Source organism: Pholis gunnellus (genome assembly GCF_910591455.1).
Source record: "Pholis gunnellus genome assembly, chromosome: 2".
Lineage (NCBI taxonomy): Eukaryota > Metazoa > Chordata > Actinopteri > Perciformes > Pholidae > Pholis > Pholis gunnellus.
This window is the reverse complement of record NC_136536.1, coordinates 24,801,114-24,826,739: the sequence shown is the minus strand read 5'-3', so window position 1 is coordinate 24,826,739 and position 25,626 is coordinate 24,801,114. Positions and strand designations below refer to the sequence as shown.

At 42.1% G+C, this 25,626-nt stretch overlaps 1 protein-coding gene across 1 annotated transcript in view; it reads right to left on the bottom strand.

The window, feature by feature from the left end:
* The window catches only part of LOC306704725 (voltage-gated potassium channel subunit beta-2-like), a gene marked incomplete at both ends in the record, with an annotated part of 55,166 nt that overhangs the window by 443 nt on the left and 29,097 nt on the right, over positions 1-25,626 (bottom strand). Inside the window, 9 exons of the mRNA XM_079171221.1 lie at positions 655-743; positions 976-1,096; positions 2,366-2,460; positions 6,400-6,520; positions 11,087-11,172; positions 14,596-14,682; positions 14,881-14,924; positions 15,919-15,963; positions 25,155-25,199. Coding sequence (XP_079027347.1) covers positions 655-743; positions 976-1,096; positions 2,366-2,460; positions 6,400-6,520; positions 11,087-11,172; positions 14,596-14,682; positions 14,881-14,924; positions 15,919-15,963; positions 25,155-25,199 — 733 coding nt within the window. The remainder of the gene's footprint in view (positions 1-654; positions 744-975; positions 1,097-2,365; positions 2,461-6,399; positions 6,521-11,086; positions 11,173-14,595; positions 14,683-14,880; positions 14,925-15,918; positions 15,964-25,154; positions 25,200-25,626) is intronic.

The window sequence follows — 25,626 nt, the reverse complement described above, 5'->3', positions numbered from 1 at the left end:
ATTAATATATATATATAGATATGATTTTGTTATGTATTCAACATGTCTGTTTTAGCCTTCTGATGACCACAATTTCCCGTAAGCCCTAGACCTTTGTGGGTTAAATGTCACTGCTGGACTGAAGAAGCGAGCACTATAACGAAGACTATAGACTTATAGCTAAGAAGTTGGGAAAATGTGACTTGTTAGCATATCAGGCCCATTAGCTGTCTTGACTAATAGTGCTTGTGTTTCCTTCTTTCTTTTTGAGGTCACTGTGATACAAGAAAGAGGAGATGTTGGGTTAGGGCTTGGACTTGCGCATGGGATTGGGGGTAGTCAAAGCCTTTTTAGCTGGTGCAGACCTTGGAGATTTGAAATGTAAAGCACCTGACAATGCAATCAAGTATGGGAATTGAGGCTGTGGGTGAATATGACTTTGTTTTAACACCTCTTGGTTTACACATCGGTTTGAAGACCAAAACTTGAGAGACAACAATGGATCACATATTTCTTTGGTTGGTACCAAGTAAACTTTACAACAGGTGTGAAAGTGACGTAAATAACATGAGCCAAGCGTGTTTGGTATGATTTAATGATTTCTGTGGTTATGGAACTATAAACAATATTATATAACATGAGGAGGTTCCACTTGCTGCTTGTATGCTTTCTGACCTTTATTGCTCTGATATTCTCCATCAGTTGGTCAGTTCTAGAAGCTCCCAGCAGGACAGAGTTCACTCCCTCGTTTCTCAGGCACCATGCTGTGGGAATTTGCAGCACAGTAAGAAATTGTTGTGGTGAGGCAAAGAGTGAAGTCATTTGGACGACAACAAAGGCGAGGGAACAGGTTGTATTTGTGCAAGTGTAGTTATGTCGTTTATAATTTATGCACGCTGTGTGGCCCGCATGTTTTGTAATGTGGTTTTCTCATTTGTAGGAGATATGGTAGGATATGAAAAGACAAATATACAGAGCAACACAGTTTTATTTTACCAATAGCCAGTTGGGGCAGAGTGCATCCTAGTCTCTCAGCAACTGCCTGCAACTGTTTTAGCTTCACCTGCTGACGGTGTCCCTCCTCACTCACGACCTTGTCCTTCATCCAGTGATGACCCTGTTGCAGACAGCACAATACAGAGCTCAAGGCTAAAGGCAACACAAGGATTCTGGTTGTGTACCCAACCCCGAATGCCACGAAAGATGACTTATGTCTTTTATTAGATTAAGCAGTCTTTGTCACAAGAGGAGACTTAGAAAACAACTACTTTTGGAGACTCAAGAAGCTCTCGCTTTCAATTGGTTCAAGCCAATTTGATTGCCTAAAATTATCAGTTAGAATGAGGTAGATATCTCAACATAAACTTTAAACATATCTCACCTTAAACTCAAAACTATCTGCATGGCTAAATATAATATATATTTTGCAATATAATATATTCGTGAAAGAATTAGTGCTGGGCAAGTTAACGCGTTATCGCATTAACTCTCACTCTCTCTCTCTCTCACATTACTGTATCGTGACAATATCAATCTACATATTGTTGTGTTTTTAAATAAACATAAGCACGAGAGAACAAACTGCTCTTAACTGCAACTCTTTATTAGCTTAACTTCCACATGCACGTTACTGCCACGGTACAAACTACAGGTTTCATGCTTCACCTACATTCCCCTGGGTCCTAAGTCCCTTCGCATACAGCTTCTTATACCCTCCAACGTACATTTATAACAAATACCACACATATTACGGTAATCAGTGTTGCATATGTGTCTGACCAAAATACCAAAAAAAGCAAAAAAGAAATGATTCATTTAAATTATTTAAAGTGTTTTGTTTGGAATATGTATAATAAGCATATCATTTAGTTATCGCTACTGAGAATTTAACAAACATAAAAAACATTACGTAGATAGGTTTGCAGTTTTCAATGTGTATATTTCAAATTGCATCTATTACACATGAAAATAAAGTTGTGAACACCTGTACTTTACTGTGTAAAGGGAATACTGCTGTTAAAAAGCACCTTATTTGTTTAAAGTGTTTGCAAACAAAATGTTATTGCACTTTTGTTCATATAGCAGTACTTTTAAAATAGAAGTGCTTTTGAAATCATTATTGAACTTTGCGCATAACAATGCGATTAATCGCAAAAAAATCATGTGATTAAAAATTGTAATTGTTGCCCAGCAGTAAAAAAAAATATATTCAATGTTCAAATGTATTTGCTTGTTCTCTATTATGTTTATTTTCTAAATTACCTTTTTGTCCACATTGTGATCACCAGTAGGATTGGTTTAAGGGAAGTAGGTTAAAAGTATAATTTTGTTCAGGGGGATGACACAATAGAATGACAATGAGAAGTGAGAAAAGCAAGAGTGTTACCTTAAGCGAGGCACGTGAATGAGAGGGGATGCCATTGTTATACTTCCCTGAGAGGATCCCACAGGCCAATGGAGACCATGCCATAGCTCCAATTCCTGCATTCCCAAAACAGGCCAAATCACACCCATATTCGTGCTGTGTTCAATTACTTGTTCACAGTTTATTGCCGTTTTACAATATGGGGGACTTGGAGGCTAGGATTAGCATCAGGATTCAATCTGATAGTTAAAATATAACAGTTCACCCCAAAATTAAAAATACATATTTTCCTCCACCTGCAGTGCTCTTGTTGTGACTACACCATGTGGTTGAAACAAAATAATTGTGCCTACATGGGAGTTTTACAGCCGGATGTGGGTTAAAATCCCACCAAGCCCTACCAGACGTTAAATCGTACCTACAGTATGTGTGGTATTTAATCCAAACCCAACACTGGGGTCTCATTGGACGAGGTTCATAGGCACCACGGGGGATCCCTGTTGTACGGCCATGACGTCACTGAGACTATAAACATCAGCGCTATATACAGCTCCAGGTCATCCCACGCGATTCGATTTATATGTAAGGGGGCACAAACAATGTTGATGCTTGAAAGAAAACCCTAGGAATAGTTCTACATTCGCTGGTCGAACAATAGACTGTTTTGGATCCTGAAGGAGAAGCGGATAACTTGCGCCATACTCCACCAACTTTAACCTGCAGAAGGAGGATTCACAGAATCTTCAGTGGAAGAGATAGCATAATAGCATAACTTCTATGCTCCGCTCTCTTCCTATTCAAGTCGACATTTGCCAGTCGTAAGGAAGCAAATTTCCGTAACTTCCGAAGAATACCCGCTGCCATACAGAAAATTAATCACCGCGCAGTTTGACCAAACCAGTGAAGCTCCGGGTCCCAAATTGAATACAGAAATTCAAAGAGACACCAACCACAACAAAGCAATCTCAAGTAAGAGGCTTTTGTCTGGACAAAGATAGGTCATAGTGTGTTTGTAATCTTATTAGTTTTGTTTTATGTTTTACGTGTGTATTTGGCTTCTGGAGGGATAATGCACTACTTGACTCACCTAGAATAACCTAATTATTTTGTTCTTGCTTTTACAACTTGTTATTAGCTGTACCTTAGGCTGCTTCAGTGTTAGTACTTTGGGAGTTTCTGCTTGTCTAAAGTAGGTGTGATTTAGTTTCACCTGGTCAATTGCTCTGCTAAGTATCAGGGAGTGGTTTGCACTCCTGGCAGACAATGAGCAATCAGTACATAGCTGTCCTTAAGCACTGCTGGAGGTTGTAAGTGTCGGGCGACCAAAGGCAACAGGGTGACTTTTTCAAGCAAAGACTTCTCAAGCATGTACTTGCGGGTCAGTAATCTTGTTTCTATTCACTACCATGTGTTTGCATCCTATTTTTGTCCGCTCCTCTGTTCGGTGGTCACATAGACATTGGGTCACTCCCAGGTGCCGTGACCCCACTATTTTCATCTATCTTACTCTCTCAGCTCATGGCGAGCAAGTGGTGGCAGGGGGGCTTTGGAATTGCCAGTCGGCAGTGGCGAAAGCTGAGTTGATCTCAGGCTACTCTTCCTTGCTCTCCGTCAACTTTCTTGCTCTAAATGAGACCTGGATCACACCAGAAAACACTACCACACCCGCAGCTCTGTCAGATGTGTACTCTTTCTCTCACACTCCCAGAGCTGCGAGGCGAAGTGATGGTACTGGCCTGCTAATTTCCCCAAAATGGAAATACTCTCCTGTCACTGTTCCACAGTTCTGTGACTGTCACTTATCCAGTCAAGCTCACTATTGCTGTTGTGTATCGCCCACCAGGCCCCCTTGGTGAGTTCCTGGAGGAGCTTGACACATTAGTCTCGCACTTCCATGACGATTACTCATCCTGCTCGGCGACTTCAACATCCAGACTGATAACTTAGAACCTCTTCTTTCCTTCCTCTCCTCCTTTGATCTTTACCACTCCTCTTCTCCTCCTACCCACAAGGCCGGCAACCAGCTCGATAAATATCAAAGAAATAATCGTGATCTCAATATTGATCAAAATAATCGCGATTATGATTTTGGCCATAATCGTGCAGCCCTAAGACAGTGTTCTACTGCTAACCTCTCTGTCACTCCCCTCCAGCTCTCTGACCACTATTTCAAGTCCTACTCCCTCTCCTCTCCCCCTTACTTCCTCTATCTACCTACATGGTTTCCACCCGTAGTCATCTCCGCTCCCTCTCCCCCGCTGATTTTTCCTCTTCTGTTACCTCGGCCCTCCCTGACCCTGAATCCTTCTCTCTCCTATCCCCTGATACTGCTACTGATCTTTTCCTCTCCACCCTTACCTCTTCTTTGGACAACCAATGTCCCTTCACTTCCAGGCCTGCACGGCCAACTCCACCTGCCCCATGGCTGTCGGACTCAGTGCAACAAATGTAATGTTGAATGTCACTTCCAGAACAAGCACACAGCATTTGCTGAAAAGTATCAAGCTGAAGATGAGCGAAAAAGAGCGATTTCTCAACTGCTGCAGCAAACTGAGCAGGTTTCTTTCTCCTCTTCATAAGAGTTTGATATTGTTATAATGGGTAAAATTGCAATATAATGTCAAGAATTGTCTTTATTCTTGTTCTATATTTTCATAAATACAAGAAACTATAGTTTTTGTATAATATATATATATATATATATAGAAACTGAGCTACTGTTCCTCCCAGGGAAGGGTTGCCCGCACCAAGACCTGTCCATCACCATTGATGATACCGTGGTGACGCCAACTCGGACTGCAAGGAATCTGGGTGTGACCCTGGACGACCAACTGTCGTTCTCAGCAAATATTGCATCGGTTACACGATCCTGCAGATTCCTGATCTACAACATCAGGAGGATTCGACCCTTCCTCACTGACGAGACGGCGCGGGCGTTCATCCAGGCTCTTGTCATCTCCCGCCTGGACTACTGCAACTCACTACTTGCCGGAGCCCCGGCGTCAGCCATCAGTCCTCTGGAAGCTGCAGCTTGTCTGGTGTTCAACCACCCCAAGTTCTCCCACACAACTTCCCTTCTCCGTTCTCTACACTGGCTCCCTGTAAGAACTCTCATCCAGTTTAAGACTCTGGTGCTAGCCTACAGGGCAGTGGAAAAAACAGCCTCGCCACCATTTTGGTTGTTTTGCGAAGCATAATCACACGCGAGACTACGTCCACCGTTTTGGTACTTTTCTCTCACCCCGCCATATTGTAGTCTCTTGTGGCTTGAGCACTTAGAGATCACGGCTGCCATTTTGGTACACACACCCTCCCCACATGATTGTTTGTTGATTTTAGATAGTATGCTTGTAATTATATAGTAGTTGTTGTTAGTTTATAATATTATTGACTTGATTGTGATGACAGTCTAGTTAGGAGTAAATAAACTGTTACACTTAAAGAGCAGCTTTCTAGGATTACTTTGTGCATGTGTATTGTGATAACAGCTGGATATTGTAGCCTGTGTTCACTCTTAATAGTACTTTGATTATTGATATTTTGAGTGAACACCAATTGAGAGACTTAATTCATTGTTTGGTTATTGGTAAACCGTTATTAATATATGTTAATAATCTTATCGGTATTAATCATTTTATCAAAGTCATATTTCTGCTACTTTCCCACAACTGAACGTGAATAAACTGCCAATGGGCACAAACACCGAATTATTTGTTTGTAATGATTCATTATATTATCAATTTATTTATTTAAATAAAGGCTTCTTAAACATTTTGGGTGAATGTTTCAGGCTGTAACTAGGCAACTCACAACAAAATAATCTTGATTTGATAAATAGTTCCTTGTTAAATTACTTTTGATTGGCGAGGTGGGTTGGGGTTTGGGGTGAACTACTACAGTTTCCCAACCTTAAGCACAGCTGATTCAATATCTGACAAAAAACAAGGTACATAAAACATAATAAAGATACAAATTAGAACTCACTCTCTTAATTAGTGTAATTCGTTAACGTAATTATTCAGAGTGATTTCTCAAAGACTATGGCAGCTGCTTACCTATCTTGTGGAAGAGTTCAGGGAGTTGCACTTCAACCTTCTCCCTCTGGAACATGTGGTACTCTGCTTGTTCACAGATGGGTGGGATCTGGTTGAACTGTCGAGCCACTGAGTATGCCTCCTACAGGAATCACAGGGAACAATTTCACAGGGAAAAAAGCAATTGTGCCACAAGTCTTCACTGATCCAAATTATTTTTTAACTGACATCAGTACACAGTCCAACTACAGCATGGCGTGTTACACATATACTGTTAGGATTCCCGTCTGCTCCTAGTGTGTGTTCCTCTGTTTTTTTTTCCCCTGTCTGTTTTGTTATGAAGGGCCATGTGCTTATGTTTTGTTTTTGTGTCAGCCTACAGTTTTCACCCCTGTGTTCCGCCCACGACCACGCCCCTCGCCTCAGCTGTGGCTCATTCCGATGATCGCCACCGGCTGTGTTAAATATCACGGCGTTTCTCCGACGCGTCGTCAGTCCGTCCGGTTACCAGTCTGGCCTCCCGTCACGTAAGTCTGAACACCGATTCAGTGAAGATCGTTACCCCTCTTTTTGTCTTCTGTTCCTCTGCCGCTCAGCGCCGTAGCCCTGTGCCTATTCTTTTACTGTGTTGGACCTCGGGCCTCCACACAGTCGCGCCGTCCTGTTCCTCCAGACCGTGTCCAGGAGAGATTACGGTTGAGTTTTCCTCCTGTCTCCGGAAGAGAAAAGGAGTGACTTTTTGTCCGCCGGACAATTTGCCGTTGTTTCGTTTGTTTGTTCTTTGTTTTCCTCCTGCATAATTGAAAATAAAGTCCTTGGCTGGATTAAACCTGCTGTGTGGCGTGTGTTTGGGTCCACCTACTACACCATCCCATAACAGAACGGACTGACCAATTATGGACACTAGCTGCTGCAGCAGCATCTCCTCCTGCGGATAATCTGCAGAGGGAGATTTCCAGCCAAGGCGCTCTTCTCGTGCAACACCATAATGTGCTGCAGGACTTACTAGCCTCCCAGCATTCTATCGGGTCCCAGGTAGTGGAGATATGAAGCCTGATACAGGACCTCACGCTGCGCCATTCTCCTCCCCTGGAGCCGGTCCCTGAGGACTCATCCAGCACCCGTGAGTCTTTCGTTCCCTCACCTGTACCCTATGATGGAGAGTCCGGGGAATGTAGAGGGTTCATGCTCCAGTGTGGATTTGTTTTCAAACAGCAACCCCGCACATATGCCTTGGAGAATGCGAGGGTAGCCTATACAGTGGGCGGCAAGGCCCTGGTCTGGGCTGAGGCGTGGCTCAACAGATGCAGCTCAGACCGGGTTCCCTACGAGTACTTTTTAGAGGAATTCAAGAGGGTATTCGACCACCCGGTTTACACCAGAGACGTTGTTCAGTGCCTGCTCAGTCTTCGCCAGGGTTCTACCAGTGCAGCGGAGTACTCTGTGAATTTCCAGATTCTGGCCACGGAGTCCGGTTGGGACAAGGAGGCGCTTAAGGGGATATATCGCAACAGTCTTTCGGATCGTTTGAAGGATGAGCTCGCGGTCCGGGAGAAGCCGGAGTCATTAGAGGAGCTCGTCACACTCTCGATCAAATTTGCAGAGAGACTGCTGACATATTGTGCTATGATTTGGGAGAGGTTTAAACTTTCAGATGCATCATTAAAAAAATTAATTCATGCTTTCAGTTCTTTTCTTTCAGGCGAACCTGAACATTTTCAATTTGAGCTGTGTGCCATCTTCATCTTCATTTACTATTAACCAGTAACATATCTCACAAGTGTTCCCTTTAATATGACATCAAAAAATGTATTACAATAGACGTAGTTACAGAATTAGTCTTTTTAGTATGGGAATGCAATTTTCGAGCAAAGGCCTCAAAATGGGGATAGGGTCCAATGGGTTTTAACCTGATTCTGATGTAGAAGCTCTGGACAGATCATTTATACTAATGCCCACTGACATGGTTTGAGAACCACTGTTATCTAACTTTAGCTTTCAAAGCATCTTAGTTTGCACATATTTAGATCAGAGAAGTCTTTTTGTCATGGTGTGTGAGTTCAGTGTTTGGGCCGCTGTAATTATAGAATCCTGCTTACGTCCGTGGTTGCCAGTAGGTGATGCTTAGACTATGAGTTAATATTGGCATGCAGAAGTCCTAAAATCATGACAGTAATCAAGCATGTCAAGTTTGGGACCGTTTTGACAAAGTACAGTTGAGTTACAACAGCTTGATGGATGATGGCGAACCATTTAAAATGTCCGCCATACCACGTCCATGTTGTTAAATGAAACCTCAAGCTTTTAGTAACTTTTAATCACTAAGGTCTTTAGATTGTTCTGACCAAATTCTAAGCTGATCTGATTAATTCCCTAGAAGTACAACACCTGGAATTTGAAAAAAACCCATGAGAAATTCATACAAAATTCAAAATGGCTGACTTCCGGTTGGGTTTAGAGCATGGATTCCTAAGACTTTTTTTTAAGTCTACATGTGATACATCTGCTTACCAAATTGCATACATCTAGGTGAAACTTACTGTGAGGGCTGCATCGTCGAAATATTGTAGGGTGCGCTATCGAGCCGACTTGCCACTCTGAAGCATTAAAATCACATCAGATAACTACATTCAGGATTTTAAATACATCTGACAAGTTTGATTATGTTTTGAGCATTTTTAGCCCCTCAAAAACACCTTTCTTTTTCATGGGGAAGAATGCGTCGCCACGGCAACGGCCTTTCACTAAACAACAAACTTTGAGTAACTTCTAATCACTAAGGTCTTTAGATTGTTCTGACCAAATGCTAAGTTGATTCGATTATTTCCCTAGCAGGAGTTCATTAACGTACAGCGGCTGGAAATGACAAAAATGACACTAGCAATTCATACAAAATTCAAAATGGCTGACTTCCGGTTGGGTTTAGAGCTTGGCTCCAGGAGACTTTTTTTTTAGGTCCACATGTGATACATGTGCCTACCAAATTTTGTAAATCTATGTGAAATGTACTGCGAGGGCTGCTTCGTGAACATTTAGTAGGGGGCACTATTGAGCCGATTTGTCACTTTGAAGCATTAAAACCATATTATATAACTAGATTTTGGGCTTTAAATGTGAATGCTAAGTTTGCTTATGTTTCGAGCATTTTTAGCCTATCAAAAGCACCTTCGTTTTTCACGGCGAAGACTGCATCGCCACGGCAACGGCGTTCCACGAAACATCAAAAGCTTCATGAACTGGCATTATGAATTTCTTACATTTGTGTGGAACGAATTTGATAATGATTTGATTTACCTACTAAGAGAAACAAGCCAAAGTATAAAGACTAACTTCCTGTTACCAGTAGGTGGCGTTATGAAAGATTCAAAATTGGCCTGCAGATGTCTTCAAGCCTGGAGTCTAATCAAACATGTGAAATCTGGTAAAGATCTGATGATGTGGAGTCGAGTTACATCAGTTTATTTGTTTATGGCAAAGGATTGAAATTCACCAAGCCTCCACATCGCCGCTCTTCAACAACTTCTTACAATCTTCACAATGAAGCATTATCAAGGTCTTAAGGCTTTATGCCACCATTTTAGAGGGATCCGATTAATCTGTGAGGAGCAGGATGTAAAAGTACACAACCTATAACTTCCTGTCGCCACTTGGTGGAGCTATTGCTATGATTCAAAATTGTCATATAGATGTGTTCAGGGTCAGGATTTTATGACATATGAGAAGTTTGGCTCAGATTAGACAATATACGGCCGAGTTACAACAACTTCCAGTTTTGTGGCGAATGGTGTTTTTTTTACGCCACGCCACGGATACATAGTTCGATAACTTTTTGATCTTTGATTAACTTTTCACTGCCAAGGTCTCAAGAGCATACTGACCAAATCTGAAGTCGATCAGATTAAATCTCTAGGAGGAGTTCGTTAAAGTATGATGCCTTGAAATGGTCCAAAAACGTCCTAAAATTGAAAATGGCCGACTTCCTGTTTGGTGCAGTGAAAAATCCCAAGAGGATCTTTTGTACGTCCCATCACGTTCCACATACCTACCAAATTTCATACAGCTAGGTGAAATCCAATGTTGGGGCTACTCAATAGGGGGCAGTATCGAGCCAATATTACATACTGCTGGACACCCCAATTAGACTGCAAGTTTTGCAAAAATTGGCTTGCGTGCCAAATTAAAAAAAATTCCCAGTATCCCAAGCACCTCATTTTTGCGATGAAACACATACGATAATAATAATAAACATTAGAATAACAATAGGTCCTCCGCTCTGACTACGTCGGTGCTCGGGCCTTAATAATTATAATAATTATACAAGCCACGGTGTCCACCACTCTCGTTCATCTTAGCTTTGCGCTCCACCATTCCCTAAAGCCAACCTTATTCCCCCCCCCTTCCTCTTATTTGCAATGAATTCCCTTAATTATTTTACTGCGCATCTGAGTTTTTGGGTCTAACTAACTCTGCTGAAAAGTAACACATGGTAGAATTCAAAGGATCCTAGAAATGATAACAGTCCAATTTAAATTGCATTGGACTTGATGATGTAGCATCATTGAAATACAGCTGTTGAAGGATCCTTCCTTGACTTTAAAAAAGATACAATAACTTGGACCTGACATCAATTTAGGGGGGTTTAATCTCGGTTATAAGACACAAAATGGATCTGTGAATATATTGAGTTTCGACTTTTGTGTGAACTCACCATGATCTCCATAGAGGTCCATCTTGAGGTCCCCCAATACAAGGCCATCCCGTGGTTGATCACATGGGTCATTGCTCTCACCGTCTCTACAAAAAATACCCAAATTAGCTTTGTAACAATGTTTCAACAATCATCTGAACGACTACAAAAGAAAAAACTGCTCTGGGAAAAATGGAGACAATGTCAATGGGGAAGGACAAGGAATCACATTTTAGTCTTGGGTTAGGTATATGATTGATGGGTCACACTTTACTGGGAGACGCTGGACGGATTCTGAATCAGTTTTAATATTCACTACACTTTCAACATCAATTTTTCTCTGGAATGTGATTGAACTGGGAGACTTTCTGGGGAAAGCCTGGTCTGCTTAGGAGGGACGGCATTCATCCTACTTTGGATGGAGCAGATCTTATTTCTGCAAATCTGACCCAGTTTCTTTGTGGACCTACTCCATGACAACCCAGAGTTCAGACCAGGAAGCAGAGTTGCAGTCTTACATACTTCTCTGAGCTTCCATTAGAGCAGTTACCCACCCAGAACCACATAGAGACTGTGTCTGCCCCACGGCCACTTAAATTAATTAAATCAAAAGTAAACATTCAAGGAATTAAACTAAATAACCTAATCCAAGTTAAAAAGAACGCAACAGTGCAACAAAATAGGATAATTAAATGTGGACTCTTAAATATCAGATCTTTGTCATCTAAAGCTGTACTAGTAAATGAGTTAATATCAGATAATTATATTGATTTATTTTGTCTTACTGAAACCTGGCTGTGTAATGAAGAATATGTCAGTCTAAATGAGTCAACTCCTCCAAGTCATATTAATACTCACATTCCTCGAGACACCGGCCGAGGAGGTGGAGCAGCAGCCATCTTTGACTCAAGCCTATTATTAATCCCTAAACCTAAACGAGACTATAACTCATTTGAAAGCCTGGTTCTTAGTCTTTTACACCCAACGTGGAAAACAATACAGCCAGTTATATTTGTTTTTATCAAATCTTGTTCTTAAAACAGATAACGTAATTATTGTAGGTGACTTTAATATTCATATGGATGTCGAGAATAATAGCCTTAGTACTGCGTTTATCTTATTATTAGATTCAATTGGTTTCTGTCAGAGCGTACAGAAACCCACTCACTGTTTTAACCGCACCCTCGACCTGGTTCTGACTTATGGCATTTCAATAGAAGATTTAATAGTCTTTCCACCGAACCCTCTTCTATCGGACCATTATCTAATAACTTTTGAATTCCTACTAACGGAGTGTACGCCATTAAGCAAAAGTTACTACACTAGATGTCTATCTGATGGTGCCGTAGCTCAGTTTAAAGAAGCGATTCTGTCTGTATTTAACTCGACACCATGCTTCAATATAACAGAGAACTCCTGTGATAACTTTAGTCCGACCCAGATTGATCATCTTGTCGATAGTGCTACAAGCTCACTGAGAAGGACACTAGACTCTATTGCTCCTTTAAAAAAGAAGTTAGTAAAACAAAGGAGATTCGCTCCATGGTATAACCCTCAAACCCGTAAATTAAAGCAAACATCGCGAAAACTTGAAAGAACATGGCGTTCCACTAACTTGGAAGAATCTCGGTTAGTCTGGAGAGACAATCTTAAGACATATAAGAAGGCCCTCCGTAATGCCAGAGCGGCCTTTTACTCATCGTTAATTGAGAAAAATAAGAATAACCCCAGGTTTCTCTTCAGCACTATAGCCAGGCTGACAGAGTCACAGCTCTGTTGAGCCGTGCATTCCTATAGACCCCAGTAATAATGACTTCATGAACTTCTTTAATGACAAGATCATAACTATTAGAGAGACCATTAACAATGTACTGCCCTCGACTAGTACCGATCTTTCTTCAAATAGAGTAACCTTAGAAACAGCTGCAAACCCTGATATATGTTTAGATGGCTTTACACCCATCAACCTTGACTATTTGACTTCAATGATTTCTAAGTCTAAACTAGGCTGCTTAAAGAAGTGTTACCATTGATTAGCACGTCTTTGCTAGATATGATCAACCTGTCTTTACTAACAGGCCATGTACCACAGTCCTTCAAAGTAGCTGTAATTAAACCTCTTCTTAAGAAGCCCACTCTCGATCCAGAGGTGTTAGCTAACTATAGACCGATCTCTAACCTTCCCTTCCTCTCTAAGATCCTTGAGAAAGCAGTCGCAAATCAGTTGTGCTATAAAAGCGCTCGTCAAAGTAAAATACGCGCACGTGGATCTCATTTGCGCTCTCAGATTTTGACAGTGATTTGCCTTCATATGTTGCCATGTCTCCCTAAACACCATGACACTACACTCCCGGAATTCCCTCTGATGGCGAGTCAGCGCTGATAACTCATCCATCTTGTTGGGGAGCGACCGTACGTTTCCCATGATCATGGAGGGGAGGACGGGTTTAAAACGTCTCCTCCTAGCGTGACGCTCTGCCCCAGCTCGGCGTCCCTGTCTCTTCCTCCTCAGGTCGCGGGGAACTTCGGGTCTCTCCTCCGGTAGCAGCACCGCCATGTCTCGGAACGCCTACAGCTGATCCCTGGTGTAAACATTGAGACCATGGCTGCGTGCTGGATCCCTGGACACGGTGGTGAAAAGTGCAATAAACAGCAAATAGACAACGAAAAACTCGACGTGCCTAGCTGCCATAGAAGTAAGAAAAATAGCACAAATATAAGAGAAAAAACTTTGTGGTGAGCGGGAGCTGCTGTAACAGGCTGCCACTCGTGCGGCGCCAGAAGTCGCCATGTTATTGCTAATATCCTGACATGTACTTGGGTTGGAAGGCTGCTGGGATTTAAGTAGATGATGAATTCAAATCTTTTTAGCAATGACAGGCAGAGTTTCATAATTGCTCAATAGCACTTTTATGGTTATCTATAAATCAGGAGCTATTTCAGCCGAACCCCATATAATAAACATGTTCTTATTAATCTTATCAAGCTCCACACCTTGATCCATGAAAATAGAGCCCTTTTTGTTTCAGCTGGAATGTCTCCTAACATTTAAACTTGTTTTATGCTTGCCATCAGCTACGCCTGCACGGTCCTCACAAACATCTGGTTGTTCATACTGGGTGCCTCCAGAGCAGCTCCAAGAAGGACCTCTTCTCTTCTGCAGTCTCTCTCTGTTGTTGTAGACTACTCTGCTTTTCAAAAAACTGGACCCATTGAAATGTGGCCTGTGCGAGCCTGTCCGTAATGTTACAAAATCTAGGAGGTGCACAGCTCAGCACTCAGATCATCCTCAAAATCTCTGAGCACAGTCACCCAGGCCACAATTGTGCAATATCGCCGCCTGCACTGCACCAACTGCACTGACAGCAAGAAGCATTATATTTCAAAGTGTATTTGTAAATCAGAAGTGGTGTTTTTGTCTTATAATATGTTATGCTGTAATCTGGACAACCAGCATTCCTAAGCAATCCTCAATATAACTTGTCATAGAAAGCCGAGACTCTGATCAATCGGAGGATAACTACACCCACCTTCAATAGGTGTGTTAGGATCTGGTCGGTTAGCGAAAACCACGTCTATGTATTCCAGTTGAAGTCTCTCTAGTGATGCCCTTAGACCTTTTTTATGAAGATAGTTGCATACATATTATGTATTATCACAATATGAACACAACATACAAGCATTATGATGTTATGTGGCTATGGTGACACATGCAGCAATTTACAACTTGGTTGTTTTTGTTTTTTCAACCCAAAATTAATATTTTGGTTGTGATGACAAAAAGTTATTCACATTATAGTTATTCTAAATCTTACCTTCGATTATATGTTTTCTAGACAATCCTCTTTCCATTTCTGCTCTGAAAAATAAACATCTTGAATGTCAGAGGTCAAGGTTTGAAATCAACATTTCAAATACATTTTAATATCCATTGTATATTGGTCATTGCTATATTAAATACATGTAAGCACAAACCTACTGTGTATCAAACCTACAAGGATAATATCAGTCAGGTAGACAGATAAGTTTATGTAGGATGTAGAAACCTTTGAGGTTGGAGTAACTGGATTATATTCTTTAAAAATAGCTTGATTGACAAAACCAATGCACAACACACACACACTTTCATTTGAATCAAAGGCCACAGCACACACAGACAGTTGTCATGGCACATTTGCTTAGGTGTTGTAAAACAATTATCATTGAAACCAAATTAAATAAAAGGGGGAAGGGCAGATACCCAGCATCTCCTCCTCACCCCTCTATGTGTTTGAGTGTCGGCATACCTCAAAGTAAAGTTTTTGGGCCTTCTCCACCTAAACAGCTGCAATTTGAGATTTATGTCTCAGCGCATAACGCACCGCCTATCTGCAGTGCCCAGCTGCTAGCCAGAGCTTCGAGCCCTTTGTGCCCCAGGCCTGCATGGGTTGTGCTCCGACATACGCAGTAGCTGCAAGGGCTGTGACATTTCTCTGTTCTTGGCTGTGATGGATGGCATAGCGCTGTGAAACATGTCTTTTGTTAAAATGAAAGGCATTCGATTATAAAGATTCAGGGATTCTATTGTATCGTTGTTTGTATTGTCATTTAATAATGAATAAAAACATGTTGTATAAAAAAGTTCAATACGTATCCAATCGCGTTTTGAAGACCAAAACGGTAATAGGGGACGGACCCAAATGCAGGGAGACACAGTGAAATAGAGGGTTGAATTAATACCTCAGCTTATGGATAGTAGGGAAGCTATTTAATTCATTCATTCATTGCAAACATTGAAAGCAAGCAAGCAAGAAAGAGAAAGAACGAAAGATGCAAGCAAGCAAGAAAGAAAGAAAGAAATGACATATACATACTCTCCGCCCCAGAAGATTTTGGTGGTGATGACTAAACTGGAACGCCTGCATGTAAGAACATAGAAATATAAATCAGACTGTGGTATCTTACAATGACACCTAGAAACAATATCTTTGAATAAAAAATATATATATATCAATTATCAAGCGCATTGTCTGACTCCACATAAAAACTAGTCTAGTAGGTAATTCATTATACTTCTTTTGACAATCAAATACCATGTTGTCATTTTGCATTTCTATTTAGAATTTTTTAAATAATGTACAAAAACAAGAGACAACTACACACAGGGCCCCACACAGTCCACACATTCACCAATATGCTGTATCTGCATCTGAATGCAGTGATGAACAAAGCGCAGTGAGAGGCAGGAGACTGAAAATTTGTTTAGGGACTTTATTTGTCTTGGTAAAATAATTCAAAAAGGGGCAAGCATATATGATGGCATACATGACGGCATATCCAGTGACCATAGCAGCCACTACAGAAATTCTCATACAGACTTTAATTGTACGTACATTATAACACTGCTGTACAATGTGTATGGTTTGACAGGTAGTTTCAAGAAACGGTAAATTAACCCACACTGAAGGGGCACATACAGTGAGCAGCCACATTCCTTGTCTCTCCCAGCTTGTTTCATTGATGCTAATCATTCACCTTCCCCAGCCCTTACAAAGTTAGCAAAGGCTTCTAGTAATACTGCAAAATGATGAAACCTCCAAAACAGAACAAAACCTTACAATCATGTGAGATGAACATAGATTCTTATACCTCAAGTGAGACGCTATCATCAACCATGATGTTAGTGCTAGAAGTTTGCTATCTGAGCTCTCATCAGAGGCTCTGCTCAAACACATCATCAATGTTGTCTCAGTAGAGGGCCAGCAAACTCAAAAGATGCTTCATGAGGTTTTCACCAAATTCAATTAATTTTCAATTTATTCCCAGAGATTATACCCCCAGAATTGACAGCTAGTCACATCAGAGTTCGATACAGTCGCAAGGAACATAGATTCTAGTTGGAGAACTGCATTGCGGCAGTCACACTGTTGACAAGAAAGCAATGGCCATTGTGCAGGTAGAGACAAAGTGTTGGTACATCCCGGTTCACAAATAAAGTTATGTTATGTTGTCTATTTTTTTCTTTTCAGTTATTACCTGTTTTATTTTGGCACTCACCTTTGTCTCTTGTTTTCAGATGCTTCACTTCCTGCCCTTGTATTTTTCCCACCTCCCTTGTGTATTTAGTCTGAGTGCTCCCCTTCATCCCTTGTCTGTGCCAGTTTGTCTTTTCTGATTTAGTGTGCATTCCAGCTATAATTTCTCAGCTTAGTTTCCTTGTCTGTTTTTTACCTTGTTTCTGGATTTGGACTTTAACCCCGCATAGCATTCTTGGTATTGTCGTCTGTTTTTTGTACGTTTCCTGTTAACTTTTGTTTAAAGTAAACTTTCCCTGACACCTTCACACTGAATCCCTGACTTGCACTTCCACTTTCAGTCCCTTTACCCCCAACTAATTTTAATGTACGCGTGGGAACATTTGCATAACCTTTGTCATCAGTTACAGTTTGGCGTGAGGAATGTTGAAAGACTTGTTTTTCATTCGACTCTCCCATCACCGCTCCCTCCTGCGACTGTAGTCGCTGACTCCCCGGACTCCCGACTTCCTTGAGCTTATGCAGTAGCAAAGTTGTTACTACGTTTGTAGTGACTCCGTTGCCTATCAAATCTTGATTAATTATCGTACAGTCAAAAACTGTTTGCTTCTGCCCAGTCAGCAACATCTGTGCCAAGTAACCCGATTAACCTTTTGCCTAATTGACAGCGGCACTACGCCCCCAAATGGTGGGAGGTTTAACAAAACAAAACAATAAGAAAATGACTGTTAGAACGACCTTAAAGAGGATTTTAACAAAGTCCGAGCCACCTTGTGCCTCCTCACCGTGCTTCTGACTGTGCTATTGACTTGTTACCAGGTACCTCCCCTCCCCTCCTAGAGGTTGGTTTTAATCCCTGTCCACTCCTGAGATGCAGTCTATGCAGGAATATGTGGATTCTTTGCTGGCTGCTGGATCGATTTCTCTAATTTCTGATGCAAACTGGGGTTGCTGCAAACCAAGCGTACTTCCCTGACTCATGAAGTTCTTTGTACTTTTATGGCAGAGGTTTCGGCCATCATCAATGCGAGACCATTAGTCCCTGTCTTGACTGATCCATCTTCACCAGTACTGCTGATCCCTGCTATGCTTCTAACGAAAAAAACAGGTCTGACTGCTCCAGCCGGCGGTTTCGAGGAAAAGGATCTCTTCAAGTGTCAGTGGAGACAAGTGCAAGCACTAGCCAACGAGTTTTGGACTCGATGGAGAAATGAATATCTCCACACCCTTCAGCCAAGGCGCAAGTGGCACACAGCATCTCGGAACCTGCAGGTAGGAGATATTGTGCTACTGAAACAGAGCCAATCACCTCACAATGAGTGGCCAATGGGACTGGTCACTTCGACCCTCCCAAACAGTGATGGGAAGGAACGCAAAATCTAAGTCAGGACGGCATCACAAGTCAAAGTAAAGACATTCTTAAGGCCCATCTCTGATGTTGTCTTGCACTTGCCAAAGAACAGTCAGGAGTCAAGTAGGGACAAATAAGTGGCATATGTAAGTGCCAGACAGGGGGTGTTCTGCCCTGAATATGTTTATATGTTGAAGAAGTGTTTAAGTTAACTGTTGAAATGTGATTTCATTGTTTTATGCATAAATGGGTGTGGTGCTTTTATTTTGACACCTGTAATGAGGTGATAAGCAGGAAGTGGGAAGTTGAGAGCTGTAAACTGCAGGGAGCTTGGTCATAGCTGTGTGGCATCCCATGTTTAATCCACAGTATTCCTCAGAAAGCAATGGCTGTAAGTTTTTTATGTTCTTCATGTCTTGAATGATTAAGAATGGAGAATGAAGCTAGCGTAAATTCATGCAGGACACGGAAGTTATACGCCCCAGCTGTAACCAGCTGACAGCCAGCCGATTGAATCATAGCTTCCGATCGGCCACGCACCAATCACAGCCCACTCTCACTTCACGGAGGTTTATTGAAATATGGCTTCCTTCTCACTGATTCATTCTACATCTACGCTGCTACAGACCACACTGCTGGCGAAGCTTCGACATCAACGATTCACATTACTCATCATATCTGCGCTTATTATGTCTCATCGCAACCCGGAAGTTGACGCGCATAGCACCTCGGCTAAGAAGAGCAAGACTCTATCCATGTCAAACTTCAGGAGAAGTACTCGGTCCTTGCCGCTCTCACTATACATTCAGTCCTCTTTTAGCAAGATGGATGTCCGCTCCTGGTTCTGGAAACCCGCTCGATTCCGGGACATCTGCGGCCGCAGCGGCGGCTCCACGCCGCTAACACGGTAACAGCTATACTGCTAAAACGGCCCGCTCCGACGAAGGCGGCCGGCGAACCACTACGGAGCGGCAGCCAGGTCGACGAAGGAGCCGACCGGTAATCGACGACGGAGCCGACCGACGATCTACCGCGGGGCCAGCTGGCTAGCTACCGCGGGGCCGGGCGCTCTCTTTGACGTCTTGCTGCATAGAACGCTGGGTTCTGGAGTGCCATTCTTTCCACCCGCAGCTACAATTTCTCCTCAGCTAAGGAATCAAATCCTCTCAGGTGATGACATCAATTTATTTAAAATTCTGCTGTGTTCAACCGCGCTGCGGCACTCGTCTCGTGCCAAGAATGTATAAACCTGTCAACGTCTCAGCTTCGGAAAAGCTAGTAGAATCATCTAATAGTTTAGTTAATTATTTAACTACTGGTCGAGTTCAAAGTGTCCTTCTAAAGTATCCCATGTCGGTAAAAACCTTTACATGCTCCGAAGAACCAGAAATAGCAGACAAGTGGCAAGAATTGCGAAGGGCTACATGACTGGGCCTTATGGTAGTCCTCCCTTCTTATTTCCGCATTATGCATAGGTAAAGCTTTTAAAGTACTCTGAATACTTAAATAATGGTGCGGGCAGCTATTACAATTTGAATTGCGATTAATCACATGATTTTCTGCGATTGATCGCATTATGTGCAAAATTCAATACGAATTCACAAGTAATGATTGCGCACTTTTATTTAAAAAGTACTGCTATATGAACAAAAAGTGCAATAACATTTGGTCTGCAAATACTTTCAGCAAATGGGGTGTGTTTTAACAGCAGTATTTCCTTTACACACTGGCAGAACGCTGGAGACTGTGCGCTATGTAGGGTAAGTGTTCAAAAGGCAGACGTCTTGCAGCAGCGGTCATAATTATTGTGCTAAGTGCGCCGACTTTATTTGGAACATTCCACTGCTGAGCAACATGATCAAATGTTCCGCGCTCGTTTCAGCAAAACGTCTATCTGTTCATGACAGTCAGAGCACGTGAACGCAGCTCCCACGGTTCATCATATAATGCACTGTAACTCCGAGGTGATTATGGTTATCCAGCGATGTCCAGTAGTCTTTAGTGAGAACAGTTGGTGCACATTGTACGCCGTCGCTTTGTAGTCTCTTCTTTTCATAAACCTTGTGTATCCTCATGTGATGGTGTATCTTGAGGGTGGCCCATACGTGCCGTCATTCGTTGCAATCCTATGAAACGTTCCTCAGACCATCATCTTCATTACTAATCGGCCTGCAGTTTGTACAAGTTGGTTTGCATTAGAGAAGTAGGAAAGCGTGTCGGATGCAGCGTCTATTTCTAAACATTCTTTACTTTCGTCGTTAGGCCACCTTAAACCTACTATGAGAATTATTCCTCAAGACAGATCATTCATATCTAGATAACCTGACCTCTTAAAAACAGTGGACAAACTCCACGATCTTGTCTCCTTAAGAGAAGGATGTAGATCTGATTTTAAGATCGGACTTGCCGTGTTATATCGGAACTGTAGCCCGTTGTTCTACAACTATACAGAAAACGTCAGTCACTCTCGTAGCTCCTTCCGTCAGTTTGGGGGAATCTAAAACGATCAATGGTTCGCAGGCCGCTAGCAAAAACAAGCTTTTATTGCGCACTGTTAAGAATCCCGGAAATCCAACCTTCTTTCATTAAAGTTCCAGTCATTTAAGATGTGCAGATCCCTCAGTATGTAGCCGCTCTGGAACTCCTTCATTCGCAGAGACTCCTATTCAACGGCTTAAAAAAAAAAAAAAAGAAAAGAGCATCCAGGAAGCAACGATAAAGCGTCTCCCCTTTTCACAGCTTTAGTGCACTAACTGATGTCTCAATTAAGGCGGGGGGTTTTGGATAGATTCATGACTGGAGACTATTTATTTTTTCACGGCTTTATGGGTTCCTCCGGTGCGGTCAATTTGCAACCAGCTCGGAGTCTTTTGATCCTTTGCATGATCTTACTATTTCTAACATCATCATAGATGCTTGCATTTACCCCATCTACCTCAAGCATTTAAAAACCGAGGGAATTCAAGGCTAGAACGTGAGTGAGTAGATGTTAGACCAGAGGTAAGAGGTCAAGGTTAGTCAAAGCCAAGGATAGAAGAATGTCACGACGGACTGCAGACTACGACAGGTTGGACCGCAGATCAGGATAGTGCGGGTCTAGATAGCCCATAGTGAAGTATGGCAGGATTTCAAGAGATCCCGAAATATATGGTGGGTCGGCCCTGCGGAGGGCCCGAGCGCAGGACGGGATAGGTGAGGGTCAAGCTAGACCGCAGTCAAGGATGGGTTGGGTCAGGTTAGACCGCAGCTTAGGATAGTCGGGGGTCACGTTTGGACCGCAGTGCAGAATAGGGGGGTTCAAGGGAGAACGTAGAACAGCACGGTTGGGGGTCTTGCTGCCTCAGCACAACCAGACCGGGCCGCCCGGGAAACTAGAACGTCTGTCAAGCTTTTGACAGGTCTCGCAACATTCGGACCGCGAAGCTGGAGATGTTGTCATTCTGACTGCGAAACTAGAAATTGAGTCCTTGGACCGGTCTCTTTTCACTTGGACCAGGAAATGGGAAATAGGGCACCTCAGACCCATCTTTCTTTTGGGAATGGAAAGCGGTCCCGTCGGACCAGGAAACAGACACATTAAGCCAGGTCACGGTCACCTAGCAAACACAGTCGACGGGTAAGGTAAAGGTTCGAACGTTGTTATCGCTCTAACTAACTCTGCATTCTGTCTATCTTCCATAACCCGGTACCTGCAACGGCGTCCTGGTGCGAGGCAAGACGAACCCTTGTTTCTGACCGACAAAGAAAAGCCACGTCAAAAATCCTGCTTTACCACCTGACTCCGTCTACTCTGCAAACGATGTGGACATCCTCCTCAGCTATACACCTCGCACCCCTTCCGCATCGGAGCAGCTACCTCTGCAGCCGCTCTATTCCCAGCAGCTACACTGAAGCTATGGGTTGCTGATCCTCAGCAGCTTACGAATCTTGCGTTCGCCTGGGAGCCACAGATGTAGTTTATTACATGACATCCATTGCACTTCTGTCCATACGGGGAGAGGGATCCCTCCTCCGTTGCTATCCCACAGGTTTAATTCATTTTTCCTCCCTGTTAAAGGGTTTTGGGGGAGTTTTTCTGGTCCGATGTGAGGGTCCTGGGATATAGGATGTCATATGCGTACGGATTTAAAGCCCACCGAGGCTAATTTGTGACTTTGGGCTGTACGTAAATGTATGGATCGATATAATTGCTGTTCAAAAAGCTATAAGCGCTACCTGGCAGACTATCATTAGTACCCCAATGCACGATAAGAAACAAAAAATAATAAGCTAATAAAAATGCTGCATTAGAGTGGTTGGCTGGGGTTCACTGCAGATTTAGGTAGTATGACCTCTTGGGGATGCATGCTCGCTCCTTTTATCTGTAACATAATGTTTGCAGAGGTCTGCAGCATGCTTGCTGCTACACATAGATAGTTCACATAATCGTAGGATGGACCTCATTTGGGAATGCATGCTTGCGCCCTTTATTTATTATAATTTAAAGAACAGAAATGCTGAGGTCCGCAGCAGGCTTTGCTGCTACACATAGTCTTTTCACATAAACGGTAGAATGGCCTCGTTTGGGATGCATGCTTGCGCCCTTAATCTTAAAATGTCTACTAAGGTCTGCAGCATGCTGCTGCTATGGTAAGTTGACCTTCTTTTTGGGGGATGCATACTTGCGCCCTTTATTTATTATAATTTAAAGAAGAGAAATGCTGAGGTCCGCAGCAGGCTTTGCTGCTACACATAGTCTTTTCACATAAAAGGTAGGATGGCCTCATTTGGGATGCATGCTTGCGCCCTTAATCTTATGATAGTTGTCTGCTGAGGTCCGCAGCAGGCTTTGCTGCTACACATAGATTTCCATAGTCTGGCTGATGCTTCGCATGGGCGTCTTATCAGTCTTGGCGTTTGGTTCCGTTGTTTTTGAGGGTTATTGCTCGTGCTCCCGGTCTTAGCTCAGTCGCTGCTGGCTAATCCGGGGAACATTCAAAGAGCGGAGCCATTATCGCCAAGTTTAACTGTATTCCATTTGTTGCAATAAATGGTTAAAATCTATAACGAGAGTGTTCCTGACTGAACTTTTGTTAGGATTTCGAGATAAATGTGAACATAAGACTGTTTATATTTATCCGTTACTCATATTGCAGTCAATTAAGATGTTTTGTATTTTCTTTTCTAGTTTCACTCCGATTCAACGTTGTCAACCTGATTTAGTTTGTATGAAGTCAATAAAGGAGCAAGCACGCTCGCATTCCTGGCTCTTGAAAAGGAGTTTGGCTGGCTGTTTATCTATGTTAACACTTTGGAAGTAAAACAAATAGAGAGAACAGTATAACCTTGAATGGCCCGTAATGCATCGCAGGTTTTCATGGATAGTGGATATATCTGGACCCTGGTCCTGCCGTGGCCCTGCTGACACCTACTTCTACTACCATTTTTTATTATTGACATTATTTCTATTGCTGACCATTACTGACTTTGCTCCTTCCCCGGAATTTTTGTGCTCTCTCGCCTCACAGGTTTCCGTGGATTGTGGTTATATCTGGACCCTGGTCCTTTCTCCTACCATGGCCCTGATGACTCCCACTGCTATTACAATTTATATTATTACTCACATCACTATTTCTATTACCAATACCATTAACGCACATTACTGACTTTGCTTCTTCACCAGTCTTTGTCCTTTCTCACCTCGCAGGTTTCCATGGATTGTGGTTATACCTGGACCATGGTCTTGCCTCCTGCTGTAGTTCTGTCATATGCATTGAATGTGTTGTAACTCTGTTATGTTGTTCATTCTGTACTCATGACATCTATTGCACTTCTGTCCATCCTGGGAGAGGGATCCTTCCTCTGTTGCTCTCCCTAAGGTTTCTTCCTCTTTTCTCCCCATTAAATGTTTTTTTGGGAGAGTTTTTCCTGTTCCGATGTGAGGGTCCTGGGACTGAGGATGTCGTATGTGTACAGATTGTAAAGCCCTCTGAGGCAAATTTGTGATTTTGGGCTACACAAAATCAATTTAATTTAATTTAATTTAATTACAGTGCTGTTATTATTAGTAGTAGTCCTAATGTTTTCCATTATTCTGCTTACTACTACTACATTATATGAATTATTTACTTGGGGGTGGGGGGGTAGCCACAAAAGGAATGATTGTTTACGCAGGCTTGGTCAGCAGGGTTAAAGAAAGTATTATTCAGAGAAGTCATTAGAATGGTCTGTTGCTACCTGTTGCTTTAGTTTAAAGGAATAGTTTGACAACTTTGGAAATACACAGAGATGTAAACATGGTTTTGCAATTCGTCATGATGACAACCTGCAAATGCACCAAGGCTCTTGAATTTTTGTGTTTACTGCAGCTGTATCAACAGTAGTAATAACAGTATTTCTTTTGACATCTAGCTGCAGATTGTATTTTACAAAATACTTTACCTGTCCAAAAGAAACACTGAAATATCTTCATTATGCCTGATGTTATATAACTCATTTTAATTGTCTCTTGTTGACACTCTTCTGAGTGATTTCTGGAAACTCCGAATATGCTGTTGAATAAAGTATATAAAAAAGTGTAATGTCATCCCATATGCAATACTGAAATTTGCCTGACGGCAGATGACAATGGATGCAGTAAAAAAATTATAGAAAAGTTATGGTCAAGACTTTTATAATAAACCTTCTAATATGATGCTTCTAGTTTTGATATTACAAGTCGACACAAACAATCTGCAAACTCTACCTCCATCCTTTCTTCTTTATGATATTTCCCAAGACAACTTCAGCCCTGAGAAAGGAGATTATCAGAGAGAGAAAGAGAAAACCATATACTGTTACACATTGACTACATAGTAAGGTACCAACATTAGTTCACCTTTACTGACTACCATGTAAAAACATCATGTAACAAGACCTTTCATGCTTTTTTTTCCCTTTTCCAAGTTTCTAAACAACAAGTTATCCAGACATATATTCAGCTAAAGAACAGTGTAATTCATTAGCAACGTAAACTGTAAACAAACCGAACATTAAGGCAAAAGTAGCATGTTTTTACTGTATTTACTGTTTATCAGTTACTACATGCAAACTGGAACCCAAAAGCAAGACAAAGTGACAGAGATACAAGGATAGTCCATTTTACTCAGTATTCAGGCAGGGTCAAAACCGGGGGAATCAGTGACTCATGCAAACAAATTTAAAAAAGGGCAGGCAGA